Genomic DNA, 20,381 nt, shown 5'->3' on the forward strand with positions numbered 1-20,381 from the left:
ATCAAATAAAGAGAAAGAAAGTATATGTTCATCTTGGATTCAATATAGAATGGGTGAGGAGAAATGTGTACTCAAGTCACATCAAACTCACCAAGTGTCCAGACAAAGTAGTACTTTGGCCTCAGAGCCAGCATGGCCAAGTAAAGGTAGATGACCTGGAGATGGAAGGGTGTGGAGCTGACGAAGTCGTCGTTTATGGAGTGCTCCACTGGGAGCAGCTTGCACACCGACAGATAGATGGCCAGCGAGATGGCACATGTACACAGCTTGGAGATGACGTCATTCTGGGCGGAGGTGAGAAAAAAAGAGAGTGTGACACAAAGGAGCAGCCCCGTTGAAACCCATTACATCCTTTTATATTCAAAAACAACAAAAACCACATTTGGAGACATGATGCTTGCACTTCAAAAAAACAAGTTAAGTTGATTCAAGGTTAACTCAAGTCCTTGAGCGTTCCCTCTTGTTTTGCATTCAGCAACGTCTGTTCTCCACTTTGTTCCTTTATCTCTTGAGATGAATAAACACTCTTGGCGTGTAATTCAATTATTAATGCATTATGCAGTAAGAAAACACAAATAACCTTGAGGTTTAGACATTTGCGTCATTAATTTCTCAATAATGTCTCGGTTTCTCTAACGGGAACCAAAGGCATTGTAATTACCCTGCACCCCTTAAAACGGCTGCATTGCTGCCTAGGCCTTTTTAAAACATCACCCAAAATGCACTTAAAAGAGAATTGCATAGGTCAACATCCTATTTTGTAATATCATAACCACTCATTGAAGTACTTTCTTTTACGATTTCAAGCATTTTAGAATGTTTTAACCCACCGCAGCACAAAAAGTAGGTCTATTTTACCACAGTGTTTGCAGACTTCACACGATGAATGCACTTCTATTCAAGTTGCTGTACCTTGGGCGAGGGTTCGCTCTGCTTGTACTTCCCGTTCTCCTGGTGGCGTGGCTGGTAGCACGTGCCTTCGATGAAGGCCATGTAGTCGTTGTAAGAGCAGCTGGGCCCAGCCAGGATGCCCATGAAGTTACAGTTGTAGCTCAAGTACTCCAGCAAGCTGGGCATCCGCCTTAATGGTCACAGGGGAGAGACAAGAGCATTGGAGGAGCGGGAAACCTGAAAATTAGAAGTTGTTTTCATGTTGTGCCCAACCCTTCAATCTGAAATACAGGACAACAGGACAACAGACCAACATTCCATATGTAGAGAGAGCTTCCTGTCAGCTGAGAAACCACAATGGTCGATTCCATCGAACCGTCCACGACAAGAGGGAGGGCCTGAGTGCTTTGACCGACTCTGAATCTTTTGTGGTCTCTCACCCTTCCTCGCTGAATATACTCAGCCGGGTGAAGTAGCAGTCCAACTGTCTGAACGGGAGCTCCTGTTTCTGCCGCCAATTCCTCACCTTCCCAGGAGGCATCTGAGATTTAGACTAAGAGGGCTCGGCTGACTCAAGAGTATGTTTATGAAATGCAGCTTTGATGCATATCTGGGACCTTATGGGCAGACCGGCTAGCTCAGCCTTTAATGCATTTACTGTGTTTTACAGATGTTCAGCGTATTTCCAAGCTGTGCTCAACGAATTCTGCAAAGATTGTCTCAATATGCAAGTCCTGCTCTCGGCTCTGCCTGTTATCTCTGTTATTCTCAGCTATGTAATCACACATTAGCTCCCTGTTAGCTTACAGTAGCAACTCATCTCCCCACTCAAATCCTGTCTCCAATAGTAACTGTGAGGGAAAGGAATCTGCAGTTAATGCAGGACAGAGGGAGGGCAGGCCATTCCCACAATACAGTTCACATGAGAGTGGTGAATTTGTAGTTTCCTAGATACCGCGCGCTTAACAACTGCTTGACAACACCAGAGAGAGCCTGCAACGGGGACCACGAGGCTCCTATTCATTAACTCTGATTTAAGATCATGTCGGCTTTTTAAATTGAGCTTAATTAAATGAGCCCATCATCTGAAGCATTAAAAACATACCTGATTCACATACCTGATAGCTAGGTATTTCTGACTGGGAGTCAGCTGCCCATCTCGCTTGGCCAAACCTACAGACAGACACAAAGACATACGTGTCACATTTTATCTTTGTAAATGTGCACCTGCAAATCATGCTCTGTAAATCAAAAAGAGGATAATAGTACAGAATACACAGACAAGCACTACGTGTATTCTGATAAAACTCTGAAGTTCTTAGCTCTCTCAAGGTTTGCTGGTATATCAACCAAAACTGGGTAAATTTGTCTTAATCAGTCTGCTCTTTGTTTATGAAGACCTGCGGCTTTGCAACTCATTAGACTGCACACTCGTGGCCCTTCTTTGGCATCAGGGGTTACATGTTAGGTTGAGTGTACGGCTCATGGTGCAAGGCTGTGATTAGCTATGAGGCCTCAATTAAACCTCTGATCCCAATCAAAGCTTCACTGTGCCTTTAATAACTCTATTCTTAAGAGCTGGACTATGAGCCATCTCTTCTAAGTATTTTACTGTATGGCAAAATACTGTGCTGTGTGCGTGTGTGTGTGTGTGTGTGTGTGTGTGTGTGTGTGTGTGTGTGTGAACAGCAGGCAGGTATCAGGGTGGGACAGTTCTCGGATTACAGTCTTAGTTTCTCACAAGACTCACAGTTGCAGAAGAAGAATCAGTGACCTGAAAAAAACCCTTAAAACTCTACACTGCCTACACCCACCAACACACACACATCCATACACAAACTGCTATTAGACTGCTGATTGTGTTAAGTCTAGAGTGTCCTGAGGGGACTTCATTCTCCAAGTGGAAACTAAAAAGCTATGAGTGACACTCATTGTCCTCTCATTCTTTAAGCCTCTCGTGTTAGTTGAACACACTTGTTTATTTTCAACCTCTATGTCTATTTATGTCTTGCTCATTAATTCATTTTCAGTTATGGCTAAAAACAACTTCATCATTAGCACGGCACACGAGTAGTTAACTACATACACTGTGCGCTGGTTTTTAAATTTGGCTAATAAATGGATAAAGCATTGCTATCCAATGGTAAACTGTATGCAGCCTGGCAGTTCTAATGGTTGATGTTGGAATGGATGATCCAGAGGGATGAAAGGTTGGGGTCAGGACCTTTTGGTCCGGGGACAAAGGATAGACAAGCACATAGGAAGTGCAACCAGTTCAAATCAGCCATTACATTTTTACACAGAGACAGAGACAGAGACAGAGAGAGACAGAGACAGAGACAGAGACAGAGACAGAGAGAGAGACAGAGAGAGAGAGAGAGAGAGAGAGAATACTTGGTCATTGCTCCATTACATAACTGTGTTTATGCTGTCTGGTTCACGAGTCCATTGTCAGAACTGACTACAGGCTCAGAAAAGGTGGCCATGTGATCCGTTTGGAAACTGAAAAGAGAACTGAACCACTTTCATTTCTGCCAATTTTTTTGCACGCACACACACGCTTTCAGGACACTTTGATGCTTGTCTTACCATCGTGTATTTCAATCGCCAAGCTGGTAATCTTCTGTGTTATAACCATCATGGGCCTGATAAAGTGCATCAAATGGAAAAAGGTCATGTTAATATTGAGAATTTCAAAACGACTCCACTCAGTGCAGCACATACAAGCAGCTCATCACAGGGTTTTGTCTGATAAATATATTTTTGACATGCCTAACTTTTAGTTAACGTTTATTTTTCAGTTTCGAGGAAGTTATGTTAAACTAGCACATATTTAACTTCTGGTGGAATCATGTAACTAACTACTGGCTTTAGATACCAATTCACCCACAGTGGAAAGTTTCCTCTAGAATGACTGCAGACATTTTTTTTCAACTTCCTGTAGCTATTCTTTCCATTTCTTCTTCTCTGTTCTTTAGGCCCAATGGTCCCCTATACTCCTCAGTCCTCTTCCTCTTGACTTAGTAAAGCCATTCTCCATCAAAGAACATTGTACGGTCTAGTCTCATGTGCTTTAACTTGCTTTTAGACATATAAACGCTTTCTGTTCATCTGCAAGTACAAGTTCTTGACGTGAAACCTGCTGATGGCAGCATCAAGTTAAGCAAAAGAGTCAAAACAAGCTACATGCCAGACATTTTCTGGCCTGTTGGGTCACACTGACGTGAATTTGGCATGTTCAAGAAAGACAGAGGAATGACAGATGAGGTAGTTGAGAGAGTGAAATCTCTGGCCTCGCAGTGGCAGTATGGGATTGCATTGGGTTGCCTAGCAGCTAGCCCCCCCCCCCACTGTGCTGGGAGTGCAGTCTGTCTGCTGGAATTGTCAGTCTGGAGGAGTGGGAACCAACCACAAGAGTCGCTATCGACGTCCCCCTGCAGACACAGCAGTGTGACACCCTCTTGTCTCTGTTTAGCTCAGACTGGTTATCATATCCAATATCGCATTCTTATTCAAATTAAGACCAATGGAGGTTTTGAATTAAGGACCAAAAAGATTACAAAGAGCGCCGGTCTTAATGTGGCTTACCCTGTAAAATCTGCAGAGTACATGCCGTAGTCAAACACGTAGACCCGTGTGATCTGACATACTATCAGGTAGCCAAGCGTCACAATGAAGCAGTACCTGTGCAGAAAAAGGAGAGACAAAAAACAGGAATTAGAGAGATGAATGATGAACGCTGAATAAATAAATGACAACTGTGAAATCTTGGTGCATATCTTCTCACATGAATTCTCAACATTTGACTCGACACAGTGAAAAGGAGCTTTTCAGGCACATATGCGCAATGCACATATCGTATAACCCCCGTGTCCCTTTGTTCTCATATCTGTGGCAGAACAGGGTCTTGTTTACAGTACAGTTCAAAAGACAAGAGGCCTATAGGCACCACGGCGGAGCTCTGGAAAGGAAGAGTGGGGGGGTCAAACATTGGACAAAGGAGCAGAGGAGGCTCCAATAATGTGTCCGGGTCAGTGGCTGGAGACAGAGGACAACACAACCTTTCAACAGAAATCCAAAGACAGAGCAGCACTGAAGCCTGTTGTACAAAGCTGTTGCAGAGTCAGCCCAAGTCAAAGCTGGCTAGCTGGCTAGCTAGCTAGCACTCCTCTGCTGCCAACAATAAGAGGATTGTGCTGCTCTGTGAAGGAATACAACAAAGCAGCAAGAGCGAGGCTTCGCAGCTGATGAGAGACAACGGGACCTCTTGATTCCGAGAGCCTACTGTATGTGCAGTCCAAGACATCATCTGATCTCTACTGCCAAGCAAAATGAAATTAACCACTCACACTTCTGCTATATGAATTATTTTTTCGGACCTTTCAAGGTCGGCCTCTAAAAACTCAAAGATCACACGCTCACAGAACCGCTCCGAGAAGGAACGGTGATAATTATAATACAATTCCGTTAAGTGCTCCGAGAGTGATGCGTTTGTATCCAGCCCACACTCGGGATGTTTTCAGTGTACGCACTATTCTCCATATCTCATGCAACAATGGTCCACAGACATTGAGGTTATTTACACGTTAACAGTGAGGCTACTAGGGCACACCTTCATAGAGCTTTCTGTACTGGACAACCCAAGTGGTATTTATGGAACATTGTCGGCTATTGTCTATCGACTTTCTAGAGATGTGAAATAATATCGGTTTCCAGAAACAACAGAAGATCCGCCTATACTCGGTCTCCATGCTCATCAATACACAAATATGAGAACGGAGCTATAGAAGAACTAAAGAGAAATCCCCAGGCCTTACTTTGACTACTTCATTAATATGTTTTTAACATGGTTAGCATAACTGTCTCAAATGTCCAAAACCTACGAGGCAAAAATTACAACTGCATATATAGGAAGTTCTTTTCCCCGTTTACTAGTGTGTAATACACTGCGGAAAGAAACACCTGAATACGAATCCTGCCTACGGTGTCTTGTTACACTGGTTTTACTTCAGTCAACGTTTTCTTGAAGCAGGTGAAATTATCCTGCTTCAGATCAGTCCAGCAGAAGGTCAACAGATCTTTTGATGAGCATTAAAAACAACAGAAATAATAACACCGACAGATATTTTACTAGCTTTCACACACACAGGCTAAATATGCTCAACACCAGATTGTACGACATAAAATAGACATTTTAACAGTGCAAGAAAGCTTTACATTTTTCTGTTGGCTCCACTGATATTTTCAATCCACAGCAACAACCCTATTTTCACCGAGATCAGCTTTCTCTACTGGCAGCACACAGCTGCAGATATAAGCGAGGATACGGGCTATATGTGCTGCCGCAGCTATATTTGCAGCGGGCCCACCGGGGATTCTGTCTTTATCCTCCTCTGATTTGTGTTTGTGTAATTCACAGCTCAGAGGGGGGGTGTTTCATTTCCACTCGAAGTATTGGATGAAGCCTGGCTGGCCTCCCACTGTGGGACAGGAGCAGAGACAGGTCAACACGGAGACAAGGAGCCACAGGTATGGATACACACTGCACATGGAGCATTGAAAAAAATATATATAAATATATACATAAATGTCTGAACACCCCTAGACCGCTCTCTAAGTCTGTGTACACACAATAAATGCCTCGAGGCACACTTCATGCATACACAGATCCAGAGGAAATTTCTCATCTGTTCAGCATGCGACAGAGTCAGTCATTTGCGCACTTATCACCGTCAGGTTCACAGCTATGCTTTCACACCAATTGAATTAATTTTTTACACGCTTTTAATTAAACTGGTTACAACCGGTAGACATGTCATCCATGCGTTCAAAGAGACATCAATTCATTTTAAGAGTCACAAGCCCAAAAGTTTGAGAGCCAGTGACCTAAAGAAATAACAACTTGCCATGCTACACATTTGGTTAACAGAGAAAATAAAGCAAGACAGGCTATAGAGTACAATAATCACTTGAAAAGACTATATTTACACTTAGCTTGATAGCACATCTTGTCTTATTTCTTTAGCAGTCTGAGTAACTGTAATTTTGTAATGGCTCTTCTTTAGTATCAATCGAGTTGAGCATTACTGTCCCGGCCTTCTTCTTTGGTTTCACCATATCTAACGATTTTCACATCCAGCAGGCCGTGCAGCGTTCAGCAGGTAAGCGTCTAGAGAACATTCCCTGCCAGGCGAACTGTCAAAGAGGCTGAGGGAGTGGTAAGAGGGCAAGAGGGTAAGAGTCAGAGATCCAGAGCGGCACAACATTAGAATAGTATGAAACATGATGCCTCGCCGCTAAACAAAGTGGTCAGGTTGATCCACACCAAGCCGGGTTCACATTCGCGCAGTCCAGAGAAAGAGCTTTTAGCAACTCCATAAAGCTGCCACACTGCACTCACTCACCCCCCCCCGTAAAGGTCAAGTATCCGAGCGAGAGAGCAACAAATAGAGAACACAAGTCCTGCCACAGTGCACTGGTCCTGGCAGTGTTTAGGGCATGTTACCAAAGTGTAACAAGCACAAGTCTTACAGCGGAAAGTGTTATAGGAGGTAAAAGTGTATATAGTCAGCATCATACTGACATCTCCACGCAGTATTATCATTAGCAAGGCGTACAGTGTCTATGTTAATACTGCAAAGTGAACCAAGATGTAAACAATAAACATTTCGGGCTTACATTGGCAGTTTCTTCTTTTTACAGTGAACACACGGAGACAAACAAAATATAAAAATAAAAAAAAGAACAAAATCTATCGGGAAAAGAAACCAGTTAGTCACATCCCTGTGAATGTAAATATATACGTATGCATATAGTTTAAAACCATGAGTACCTATGCAACCAGCTCAAGCATAGTTCAAAGAGCAAAGGTTTAAACAGCGAGTCACCAAAAGCCCACGGCCCCAGTTAAATAACAACCGTCTGCTGAAATAATAATGACTTTGTTATACAAAACCTGGGGCAGTGGGTTCAACGCCCTCTGCAAACATGAACATGTCAGTGCGTTCTAACTCTCCTCCTCTCTGCCCCCAAGCTGTACCTTCATCCGGGGGGGAGGTGGGGGGGGGGGGAGGAATGGGGAATGCGATGAAGGTGTGTTGGTTTGGGCAAATACCACAGTTTGTTTTTTTGTTTCATGAGAGCTACAGCTTATCTATCCACAGACACAAGGGACAGAACAGCACACTAATGCTGTGTGTAGAGGGTCAAACATCCAGGAATAATGCAAAGTGACTTTTGGTGTGAAACACTGCTATATGTTTAAATGCCATGTAGTCTGGATGACCATGTCATGTGTGTTACTGTCGATGGGTTTTGAGTCCTTTCTTTCTGAGGGCAGTCACTATTGTGATTAATGCTTTGTTACCATCTATTTAAAGGGTTCTCCCCAGGGGGAACATCCTGGAATTTTGGTAAAATATAACATCAGACAACGTCTGTGTCTGTGTGTGTGTGTGTGTGTGTGTGTGTGTGTGTGTGTGAGAGAAAGTGTCTTAATGAGCCATGGTCACAGATGGAAGCCCTGGAGCAGAATAATCATCATGGTCGTCGTGACCCAGGCTCGTGTGCCTGACAAAATTTTGGTTTACTGGCTTTGACAAATGTCTTTGTCGTACTTTCACTTGCCCTTTTGAGGTTTCTTATTCTGGGAAACGATGGGGCTTTTTTACGATTGTGTACGACTCTCACACTTCCAGGAACCACGGGGCCAAATAACCTTTTTTGCATTTCATTTGTGCACTTACTTGTGCATGTGCTCCAGGCCAACGAAGATCATCACGCTGTAGGACAGGCCGCTCTGCACCAAAAAATGGAGGGAATACCTGTGGAGAGACAGACGTCATAAATTACTACTTTTAAAATTTTCATGGTTTGTTATTTACTGAAAACATAACTCCCTTCAAACACACGGCCCTTCCTTATAATATTATAATAGACTATATTACACTTTATTACCATCCACACCCTACTTTATCACCCCATACAGTCATTAGAAAGAGGAAACCGCAGCATTATGAAACCAGTCATACCATCAGCCATGTGAAGCCGGACCTTTGTAACCAGCAATGTGTCATCTGCAGTCACAGGGCAGGATAGTGACAATTGCCATCACACTGTGGTCTTAATTTATTTCCATGCCTTCTAGCTGCAAGCTTCCTTGCATCGCACCATTACAGCGACTTGTGTATGAGTGTGTGTGTGTGTGTGTGTGTTGATCAAATTCTTGTCCGCCTCTCTCCCCTCTCGTGAAGCACGCACGCACAATCTCAACAGCGGCAGCAGCTACCAGATGGGTCTTTGAAGGGCACAGTGTGTAGTGCTACCGACGTCAGGCCCTCCAGGAGAGGAGAGATGCCACACTGTGTTAGCGGTGAGTCGACAAAGAGGGCAAGGGCGTCACGGGATGGCAGGGAACAGGGGAGCGCAAGCTGGGTGCATTAAATGAACCGCTCAGCAAATACGATGCTTAAGAACAGCAGTGTATACCCGATGAAGGGAGAGGAAAGGTATGTCTCGAGACACGGTTAGCCTGGGATGTGTCAGACAAACGTGATCTGTAAGCGTGTCCACAGAAGCTCAAATGAGCTCAGTCCCCATTGACGGAGGAAATGTTTCAATTGTTCAATTGTTTTCTCCAGTGACATTCAGAAACAAGCCTGTGCGTCTGACAGAGAGGGAGCGCATCCTAAAATAAACCAACAACGCTGCAGCATCTGTGAGGCAGATCCTCTAGGGCTGCAGCCAGGTGCCCTCTAAGAAACAGTGTGTGTGCAACGAAAGCTGAAAATATTGAGTGTGTGTGTGTGTGTGTGTGTGTATAAAAGGGTTCAAATACAAGTGTGTGCATAGATGCGTTCATGCATTTCACAGGAGCAAGCTGCACTAGGCAGAAGCTGTTTGGGATCTTGTAAACAATTAGCATGTGCACACTGCACAGCTCTGATTAAGACGTTTATCAAATAATTACATCTGTCTTTTTGAGCCACTCATGGTAATCTCTGCATCATTATATAGTTTAGTATTGTTAAAATCAGACATTTAAGTGATAAGAAAACTATTATTCCTGTAATTAGTGTCTAACTTGAGATGCTTAGCTTTTGGAGCACTGCACCGAACGCAATGATATTTTAAGGAGCGTGTGCTCTTTTAATTGCTTCAGCACATACAACTCTTTGGCAGGCTTTCACAGACGCATATTTATTGTTTGTTTGGCTCATTTGGATAAAAAAAAAAGGATGTGAAGATGTGAAGATGGTGGTATTTTTCAAACTGAAGATTAATCCGACACAAAGTGAGGAGGTACATCATAAGAGTCCAGACGTGTGTAAATAATGATGTCTTTGTTACTGTGAGAACACGTGAGATTTGTTGCGATGCGTTTGGTTTTCGTCTGTACAGAAGAACATTATGTCCCTTTCCTTTTTTTGTTTTGTTTTGTTGCCCAAAACAACACAGTGCCCATTCACAGCTCAGTGAATACAGTAGAGGCATTTTACTCGTTATCTGACAAATCCTTTCAGTTCCTTATTTTTTTTTTTTAAACACATTTTTTTGCTGTAAATTGTGGTGACAATCTGGTGACACTTTCTGATTGCAGGTATTGGCAAACGATCTTCATAACCCCATAATCCAATTGGACATCTCCACTGCTATCGTATGCACACACACACACACACACACACACACACACACACACACACACACACACACACACACACACACACACACACACACACACACACACACACACACACACACACACACACACACACACACACACACACACACACACACACACACACACACACACACACACACACACACACACACACACACACACACACACACACTTTGAGAGGCACTCTGCCAGAGGTACAGTGGGTTGTCTATTACAGGGCTATAGCTTTATAATTGGATATCCGTTACTGCTCGATCGACCCATTTGCTTTGGCGAGGATGAAGAGAACGAGGACGGGGTGAGGGAGAATGTGGAGGGGAAGGGCAGTGAGGGGGGAAGAGGAGGAGGATGATGATGACAGACAAGTAACAAACAAGGAACAGGGTGTAGGATGGTGACAGGAGAACAAAAGCAGAGTAAGACACAGAAAACTGTGACTAATATCAAAAAAAATAAAAATAATAATTAATGTGAAATCTTTGCATATCGAAACTATTACTCCAAACAACTATCACCAATTACGCTATAATTAATCAATTAAAGTGAAACATAATTGGCCAGATTATTTGACAATGAGAATAGTTGTTGCTGCTGCTCTACTTTAAACTCCGTCACTCTATTAAAGAGCTACAATCCCTTTATGTTGTTCAGTAATGTTTATACTTTATTCCCACAGATAACCAACCAAATAAACCAAAAAAAACAAAAACCAACCAAACCAACCAAAAAACAACTGATGAATAATGTCAGTGAGCCAGTCAGACTGTGTAGCTGAATATTGGTTAATGAATAATTAACACTGAAATTTAAAGCAGTCTATTAAGCACTTAATCAAATTCACATTAAATGACACAATTAGCCAATTTGTTAATGCAGATTTCTGTTTCAATAGTCTGTTTCAATTTTAAAAATGTATTACTCATTATAAAATCAAACCATGTAACTCATTAAGATTAAAAAATATATTTTAATTAGACACTATGAATGCAACATGCCCTGAAATTAATTTTTTTGAGAAAAATCCCCATCATGATTTCTCAGAGCCCAATGTGACGTAAAGCTTAAAATCCTCACAATTGAGAAGGTTAAATTTAGCCAAAATTTGGCATAGTTGTTTAGTAAACTATTCAAAAGTCAACTATCTGACAAATGGACTAATTGTTTCAGATTTAGCTGAAACGTGTAAGACATTCTCCTGGTTTAAGGAGAAGCATTCTGGAATCACTCACTGAAGCAGAAGTGCAAACTTCATTAAAACTTAATTATACAACATCTCCTTAATTGCAGAACATTACATGACATTTCATACACCAATACCCGAACCATGAGATTAACACCGTCCTTTCAAACAATCTGACAGCAGAGTTATGTATTTACAACAGCGTGAAATGAACATGAAGTAAGGAAGGAAGGAAGGAAGGAAGGAAGGAGCAGAGAATAGAAAGGACAGTGATGACACGAAAAGAGCTGCGGGCTGAACAGAGGAGTGACTCACCAGCCAAAGCAGAAGAGAGCCAAGTAGAAGCCCAGCAGAGTGGCCACCACATGTCTGATGAAAGGACTGGTCTTACTGGGGTGGAGGTAGAGCCGAAACCACACAGCCATCAGCAGGGCGAACAGCTGACATGCCACAAAGTTAACCTGCACGGAGGGACAACAAAAACAACGTGACAGATTAAAATGAGGAGGAATCCAAAAAGACTGCTGGAGCTGCTGGGCCTACGCCACGGTCTGGCTCAGAGGATAATAGCAGAACTGTGAATGCACCACGAGGTAACTCCCAGATCAGTGGCTTCAAATTAGGTTAATGGTCACCCAAGGTGCGAATATAACATCACTGGGATTTGCAAAATCAAAATACAAATGACCCAATCATACAGTAGTTATCCAGAAGGACTCCGGCCCCAATTGTGTGTAAAAGCTTGCGAGCTAAACTTCTTTTCTTTCTCAGGGCAGACTTCTTAAATCTCTAAAATGTTGTATGCATTAGCCAGTTAGGCCCATTGTAGATAACGGCCATTTATTTTATCAATTCATGTTAATTCTAACAAACTAATAACACATCATTGTTAAGTAAATTAATAACACTTTGGATAATGGGACCGCCATCTTGAATTTGATGGTTTTCACTCAAATGTGACGGATCTGCTCAGATATCAAACTTTTCTATTACTACATTAGTGTGTTTATTTATGTATATCTCAAGGCTCACCAGTGGCCAGGTTACCATTGAGAATCATTTTGAGGAATTGGAAACAAAATCTTGGTCTTTTAACATATAGAAACAAAATGAACACATTTTTAATATGTGTTGCTGTGATAATATTGCTGCTGCTGTTAACTAGACATGAATCTGTTTTAAAGACTAATTTGAAAGAAAATAATAAAATTGAGGGTGGTCACTTTAACAGATGACACTTAAGATTCAGATTATGTAAAGTATCAGATAAAACACAAACTACAAAGAATTGTTTGGTCACTGTAATACAGCTCTTATTGTTTTATATGACACGGTTAAGGTGACATTTCACTGCATCGTATCTTTTATCATTGCCACACAACAGAGATGTTTTGGAACAGCATGGTAGTTCAGTTCCAGTGCAAAGAAAGACAAATGAAAACATCATTACAACAACATAACCACAAACGCATGAGTGTGAAAATATTCACTGAAAACATACGAGTCCCCAGCAGAAGTGCAACGATTGCTGTAGCAGCGCAAACAAGTCGAGTTTGAGTTCAGTTCAGTCTCGTGGCTGCAGAGCGATACAGGTCAGTGACCGCTGTGCTACTCCATCACTCTAAATATAAAGGTGGCTGAAGGTGGGAACCATATTTTCAGTTTTGGCAAACAAAAGCTGATGCCTGGTTGCCAATCTGGCATCCACTTTAAAAAGTAAGTGTTTGTATATAAATGTATGAAGCTGGTAAAGCTGGGTTTGACAGCGTGTTTCATGTCCTAATGTCTCCAAACGGCACAGAAAAGAGGCTTTAATCCAGACAATAGTGGGATTGTACTGGAGGAGAATGGAAACCTCTCTGTTTGATTGCTAACTCTTTATCTCCCCTCATTCTGAACCATATGGAGCGAGATAGACACGAGGGATATATATATATATATATATCCTACTACTCTGATGGGATCGTGTCGCCCTGTAAATTTGATTATCTTTAAGGCTGTTTGATTAAACCACCATCATGACCACGGCCTACCTCTCTGTACAGTCACTGGCATCACTGCTGTAGGTAGCAACACACAGCGTTGTGTTTGTGAATACGTCTGCATATATACGTCCGTCCTTCCAGCCAATAAACAGTGATGAGTCTGGGATGTTTGATGTTGCTATTATTAAGGATCTATGCGTCCCATGTGACTGGGCTATTGATCTCACACACACACACACACACACACACACACACACACACACACACACACACACACACACACACACACACACACACACACACACACACACACACACACACACACACACACACACACACACACACACACACACACACACACACACACACACACACACACACACACACACACACACACACACACACACACGATTTATTTCTCCATTTGCCAACTCAGCCCTCTCTGCCTCCGAGGTAGAAATAGAGAAGGGACATTTTTATGTGTGTGCTGTTGGGACCGTTTGTAGGGAGTTAACTTCCCCATGAACTAAGCTGACTTACAGCTGGTCATGGACTCACTGAGGTGCAATGTTGCAGTAAAGACTAGCAGTGGAGTAACGTTAATAATTACATAGAGAGTCAGAGTAAATGAGTAAAATTTAACAACTTGTCTCACCGTAGGAAAAGCACTTTATTTATTTTTATTTTTTTATTTATTTTTTTTTTTTTAAATCGCCAGATGATGAGTGATAACTTTGTTCGGCTCATTTTCTGTAACCAGTGTAGTACTAAAAAAAAAAGGTATTAATGCTACAGTGGTTACAGAAAATCAGACGAACAGCGTCCAACGGTCCAAACTGTTCAATGTCCATTCCACTCCTTTTTTAGATTTCTACGGGCTTCAATCTCGCTTTACAAATGCTAAATACACACACGGGCATAACGCACGAAGCCAATGTGAGTAATTGCAATGCAAGCGCTGTGGATCCAGTGCAATGACTCACGTTTATGGTCGTATATTGGTCAGTGACTGTGAACATCTTTTTAAAAGTATCAAAGGGCTGATTTGGACAAGAGAAGCAGGAAATGCACAGTAGACACAGGACTAACTGGAAAAGAACATTACACTAAATACTTTAAAAAGGTGAAAGCCATCCACTAAGAACCCTTCATGTTTGTTTGATGTCCCGTTCAGTGATGCATGTCTGGAGGCACAATGGCCCGACCGTGTATATAGGTCATGTTAACAGATCTGTCTGGCCAGTAAGCAGTGAAAGGCTACAGACACCAAGAGCTCCATCCATTATCTATGGATCCTGCATGATCAATGAGAGAGAAAGAGGGACGGACATAGCCCCAAGTATGTAGGTCCTTTAGGCGGCACGGCTAACAGATTAAACGACAAATCACCTGCGGCATTAGCCTGAGTGTATCATATCAGATGGCATTTGGCAGCCAATGTTCGGGGTTTTTATATACATAAATACACACACACACACACACACAGACACAGCAGCAGCTTCAGTACCAGGAGCCAGCCTCTTTTGTTCCTTTATTGTCATGGCCGGTATTATTCAGTCTAAAGCACACTAAAAGCAAACAATCACCAGTCATCCCCATGGCCGTTGTTTGCGATCAAGGTGTGCCATTTTAAATGCAAATAGTGCTTTACATGGCATCTAAAAGCACACTACCAGCCATCTATTGGGCTGTTGTGGATCAAAGGCAAACAACCCAACCCACCTACATGTGTGCCAGGAAATGTTAGTGATTATACAGACTGGCAGCTATTTCCAACAGTCAACCATGAATGATGCAGTAAGCAGGCCTAGCTTTAGTCTAAATTGATTTCATCCTCCTCCTGTGGATATCCCGAGTGTTGTGCTGATTCACTTTGGGCAATCTCTAGTGTAAGAAATCTTTTACAAAATTAGACCCAGCTTCAACTGCAAACCGCCCCCTCCCCCCTTTAAAGTGCTCAAATAAAATACGATGCCCTGGTAATGACAACGTGTCACATACAAATAAAAACCTCCCCTGGCTAACCCTTCTCGTGCGAGTCCCTTTGTTAAAACAGCATTCACCTGATCCACAGCTCTGGATGTCATTTCACGCTTTGATTACTTCAAGCTGCTCTCTCGGTGAAGAGGACATCGCTGGTTGTGTCGAACGAGAAGCTGACTGGCTCATTTGTAAAAAGCAACAAACATGCCACAGCCATCATAGTCACCGATTTATCAATGAGAGCCAGAGAGGCATAAAATAGCCGGCACGTGTCAAATAGTGAGATGGTTACGGCATGAATCGAGCTTTCCTGTGCACGTCCTCGCAGCAGAGAAATCAACAGATCACAGACAAACGCGTCTTATAAAGCATGCCTCTGTTATTTTATGAATCAAAAAGTGAGCTTATAAACTCGTTGAACTTCCACTTCTGTCTTTACAACAGCCCGAGAGTGAAAAATCTGACCCTCCCCCCCGGTGTCAACTCATTGCTTTGTAAGGAAGGAATTTCATGTGAGAGCCTGGAAGGGCGTGACAGAGGAACTGTATTGTTCAAGGCAACAGCAAAGTCGCGCTGTGGGTGAATAGGCCACCAGACAGCTGATTGTGTGGCAAAAGCGCCGAGTAAGCAATTTATCAACTGTGAATGATCTGTCGTTCAGCTTTCATGTAATATGAAGAATAAGACTGCAGCATTTCAATTATGAAGCATAAAGAAGTGTAAAATCGTCAGTGATCTTAATCAATGTTACAAACATCATCAAGCCGTTTCATGAAGCCACCTGCTATGTAGTTCCAAGCTCTATTTAAAAAAAAATAAAAGAAAATAAAAAGAAAATAAAAAAGAAAATAAAAAAATCACATGATCACTATGCATGTGCACCTACAGGTGGGCACACACATCCACAAGCACACTGTGTGAACTGGCATGCCATGAAGAGCGACTGCTTGCTAACTGGCCATTTCAAATTACGCGCCACACACAAGAGCCGTCCCTTTGAAAACGAAATTCACACCTTGCAGCATCTCTCACCACCATGCAATGTGCCAGAGTCATGTCAGCTCGGATCGAAGTCGGAGAGAGTTGCTTTTCAAAGTAGTTGACGGCGTTTCAAATTATTCAAGTCTGCTGAGATGTCAAAGTGTTCAAACGCGTTCCCTCAACCAGTGTTTTTGAATGAATATAAAGTACATTCACCAAATGCTCCGATATGATATAGCAGATTGACATGAGGGATTAACGGTTTCTTTCATCGGAGCAGCAGTTACATAATGAGACTTGCTACATTCCACTCACACATGATTTCACGCCGTGGTCTCCCATTAAGGATGCCACCCGCCTAAATGCAATGAATTGTGGGATTTGTAGTAAGCGCCGCCGCCTCATGGGTGCATGCTGCACTTGACAGCAAAGCTGTGGTAATGTTAGGTAATGCACTGCGTGACAAAGACAATAACATCTGAAAGTCAGCGATATCATTCTCGATACCCGCAGGATTTGTTAAAGGACTAAAGGCTGAATGTGCCCCCCCCCCGCCCCCCAAACTGTCCCAGTGTTGGGGTAGTAGATTACTGAATAAACATTTTGCAATAGACAAGCTCCTGTGCCAGGGTGCCTTGTTTATTCATTCATAATACATGGGGGCTCCTCTTCCATCATTGATTCACTGTGAAGTAAACCTCACCCTGGGGTACAACGCTCTTTTTGTTCCAGAATGGAAAGGCAGGATATCTGTGGTGCTGCAGAAACGTTTGTAAGAGTCACAGAAATAAGAAAAGACACCGTTTTGGATAAATGCACTGCAGCAAACCCACTGAAATATGTCACTGGGAGAGAAAAACAACACCTAAATAGAAATGGTGGCACGACCAAAGACATGTGGTTCAAACCATAAAAACTCTGCAATTACCAGCAAACCCAGGCCTGTTAACAAAAGTTCATTCTCACTCTCCTCTCATAAACTCAATCAGAGTTTGCTTGGCAGAGGACGGAGGCCGTTATTCCTTTTGTTTCACAAACCTCACTCAGACAATATTTACTCAACAGGCTCAAATAAACCAATCCAAACAGGCTTGCTGAGGACGCGCCCTTTAGCCACAGCAAGCGCTGTTTCCTCCTGTTTCCACTTTATCTCAATGCCAGACGACAGAGTATTAGCGGATCGATCACGTATCATTACAGCGCGCGTGGATCAGGGAGACAACAGGAAGGGAGACAGACAACATGCAGATGTTTTGGTGGGTGGCAGGCGCCAGTGAGCGATTAGCGCTTAAGGGCAGTAAGCTGTCAGGCAGTTCCTCGTGGCAGCTGTGGCACATGGGCTCAGCTCGACTTTAAGAAGCTTCATTAAAAAGGCCGACACACACACAGACTGGCAAAGGGAAAGAAGCTGAAAGGCAAGGGGGGGGGGAGCCATTGTGGTTTGGGTGGAAGACAGAGATAAGCCAGCTTCCTGAACTTCATCGTTGGGGGAAATACAGTGTGCATGTCTCCGTCTGTGTACGTGTGCGGTAGAGTAACATGGAGGCCCTCGGGGCGAGAGCACGGCTCACGTTCATGTCACTCTCCCGCCCCTTTCAAACTTTTCATTCATCATTTTAACGTCCGCCTCCCATTGCTTTCTTCTTCGTCCGTTTGTCCGGAAATTAGCACCAAAAGAAGTGGTTTTACTACAAAGTTTGGAGAGCAGCTGCCGCCAGGTTGTGAAAGAAAGGAAGGAGTCATGGCGCAGGAGGGAACAAAGGATGAGTCATGTTTCCTCTGGGCATTGCTTCCTACTTCCTTTTCTGTACAAACAAGAGCAAGAATCTACAGCCAGGGCTCTTTGAGACTGTTCACAGGCACAGCTGTGCTTTGAGCCAAATGCCAACATCAACATGATTAAGTCACAATGGCAATGCTGACACGCTGATGTTTAGCAGGCTTAATGTTTGCCACGTACACATTTTAATTTAGAGTACAGCGTGCCAGCACTTGCTGATTAACACGCTGACATTTGCAAATTAGCGCTACGCACAAAGTACAGCTGAGGCTGAAGGGGATGGCAGTAGCTTTGCAGTTATTTGATCAGGAACCAAAGTATTACATAGATTAAAATGTGGTGGTACGAGTGAAAGACCGACATGGCCATCCATAGAGCAAGTGTGGCTAAAAACAAACAAACCTCAGGGTGCGTGAATACAAAGAGTATTAAAGTTGTGCAGCGTTCTTGTGAACATCTATCCTCGAAAGAAAAAAAAGAGTTAATCTAATAGTCTAAAAAAGGTCAAACACATTTTAGGGTCCTCCTCCACATGATCAACCTTTACGAGTCTGTGTATGTATGCATGAGGTTCCCATGCATACATTTATTGAGATAAACATCTCAATAAAACTGGCTTGTTGAGTCTGACCCGTTCTCTGCAGGACACCTTTCCCATGGGAGAGCATCTTGCTGGGGTAATGAATTTCACTCCTTTATTGGATGTACACACACAAACATATATATGTATATATATATATATATATATATATATACACACACACACACACACATGTATATAAAAGACTCCCCTCCTCCTGTTCATGGTCCATGTTCAGCACCAGAGACTAAAATAGTCCTTCCTCAAAGAGCAGCATGTGGCTCTTATCCAGGCCTTACTCACAGGTGACTGGTGGGTGTCTGTCGCTGCATGTGTGCCTACATCTGTTTGTGTGTGTCTGCACAAAGTGGAAGATAAATTTAGACAGTCATTAGCATAAAACCCTTTTTTTCCATGTCATTAAGTCACTACCTACCCCCCCCCCCCCCCCCCCGACACACACAGCCCGTGTGACGCTGCCATCCCGTTTTGCAGAGTCTTATTTCATTTTCATCAGCTGTAGTCCACAACGATTCATGCAGATTCACGGTGCTGCTGCCGGCGTGGAGGAGGGACTCAAAGCCTTGAAGTTAAACTCAACTCATTATATAATATATATATATATATATATATATAATTATATATATAATTATATAATTATATATATATATATAATTATATAATTATATATATAATTATATATATAATTATATAATTATATATATATATATATATAATTATATATATAATTATATAATTATATATATATAATTATATATATAATTATATAATTATATATATTATATATATATAATTATATATATATATATATATATATATATATATATATATATATATATATATATATATATATATATATATATATATATATATATATATATATATATATATATATATATATATATATATATAATTATATATATATATATATATATATATATATATATATATATATGGTATACTGCAAATACTGTCCTGATCCTCCTTAGAAGGTACTGTAGCGTATACACAAACCTGTTGTCAGCAGTTTTCATGTGAGGTGAGCTTGGGAGAGAGCATTGATGTCTAATTCCAGCAGAGGATTAAAAGCAGCTGATGATAGAAGTGTGTGATTGGAGCAGAGAGCCAGAAAGAGACTTAGGCTGCAGAATATTATACAAGGGCATACTAGTGCTTGCACTGTTTATGAAGCAATACATTTAGCCCTCAATCACAAACGTGATGATAAAAAGTGTAGCGGGAAAAGCCAACTGGTACATAATGGTGTCCCATCCTCCGCCATTCAAGCCCATCCTTGGCTG

The 20,381-nt window shown here is 42.1% G+C and overlaps 1 protein-coding gene across 1 annotated transcript in view; it reads right to left on the minus strand.

Annotated features, from left to right (window-relative positions):
- Positions 1-20,381, minus strand: part of mboat2a (membrane bound O-acyltransferase domain containing 2a) — a 35,371-nt gene that overhangs the window by 5,138 nt on the left and 9,852 nt on the right. The window contains 7 exon segments of the mRNA XM_076107832.1: positions 92-284; positions 913-1,081; positions 2,010-2,064; positions 3,481-3,536; positions 4,480-4,575; positions 8,637-8,714; positions 12,066-12,211. Of these exon segments, the coding sequence (XP_075963947.1) occupies positions 92-284; positions 913-1,081; positions 2,010-2,064; positions 3,481-3,536; positions 4,480-4,575; positions 8,637-8,714; positions 12,066-12,211 (793 nt within the window).

This window comes from Anarhichas minor, unplaced genomic scaffold (genome assembly GCF_050575085.1).
Source record: "Anarhichas minor isolate MPS153535 unplaced genomic scaffold, ASM5057508v1 ptg000040l, whole genome shotgun sequence".
Lineage (NCBI taxonomy): Eukaryota > Metazoa > Chordata > Actinopteri > Perciformes > Anarhichadidae > Anarhichas > Anarhichas minor.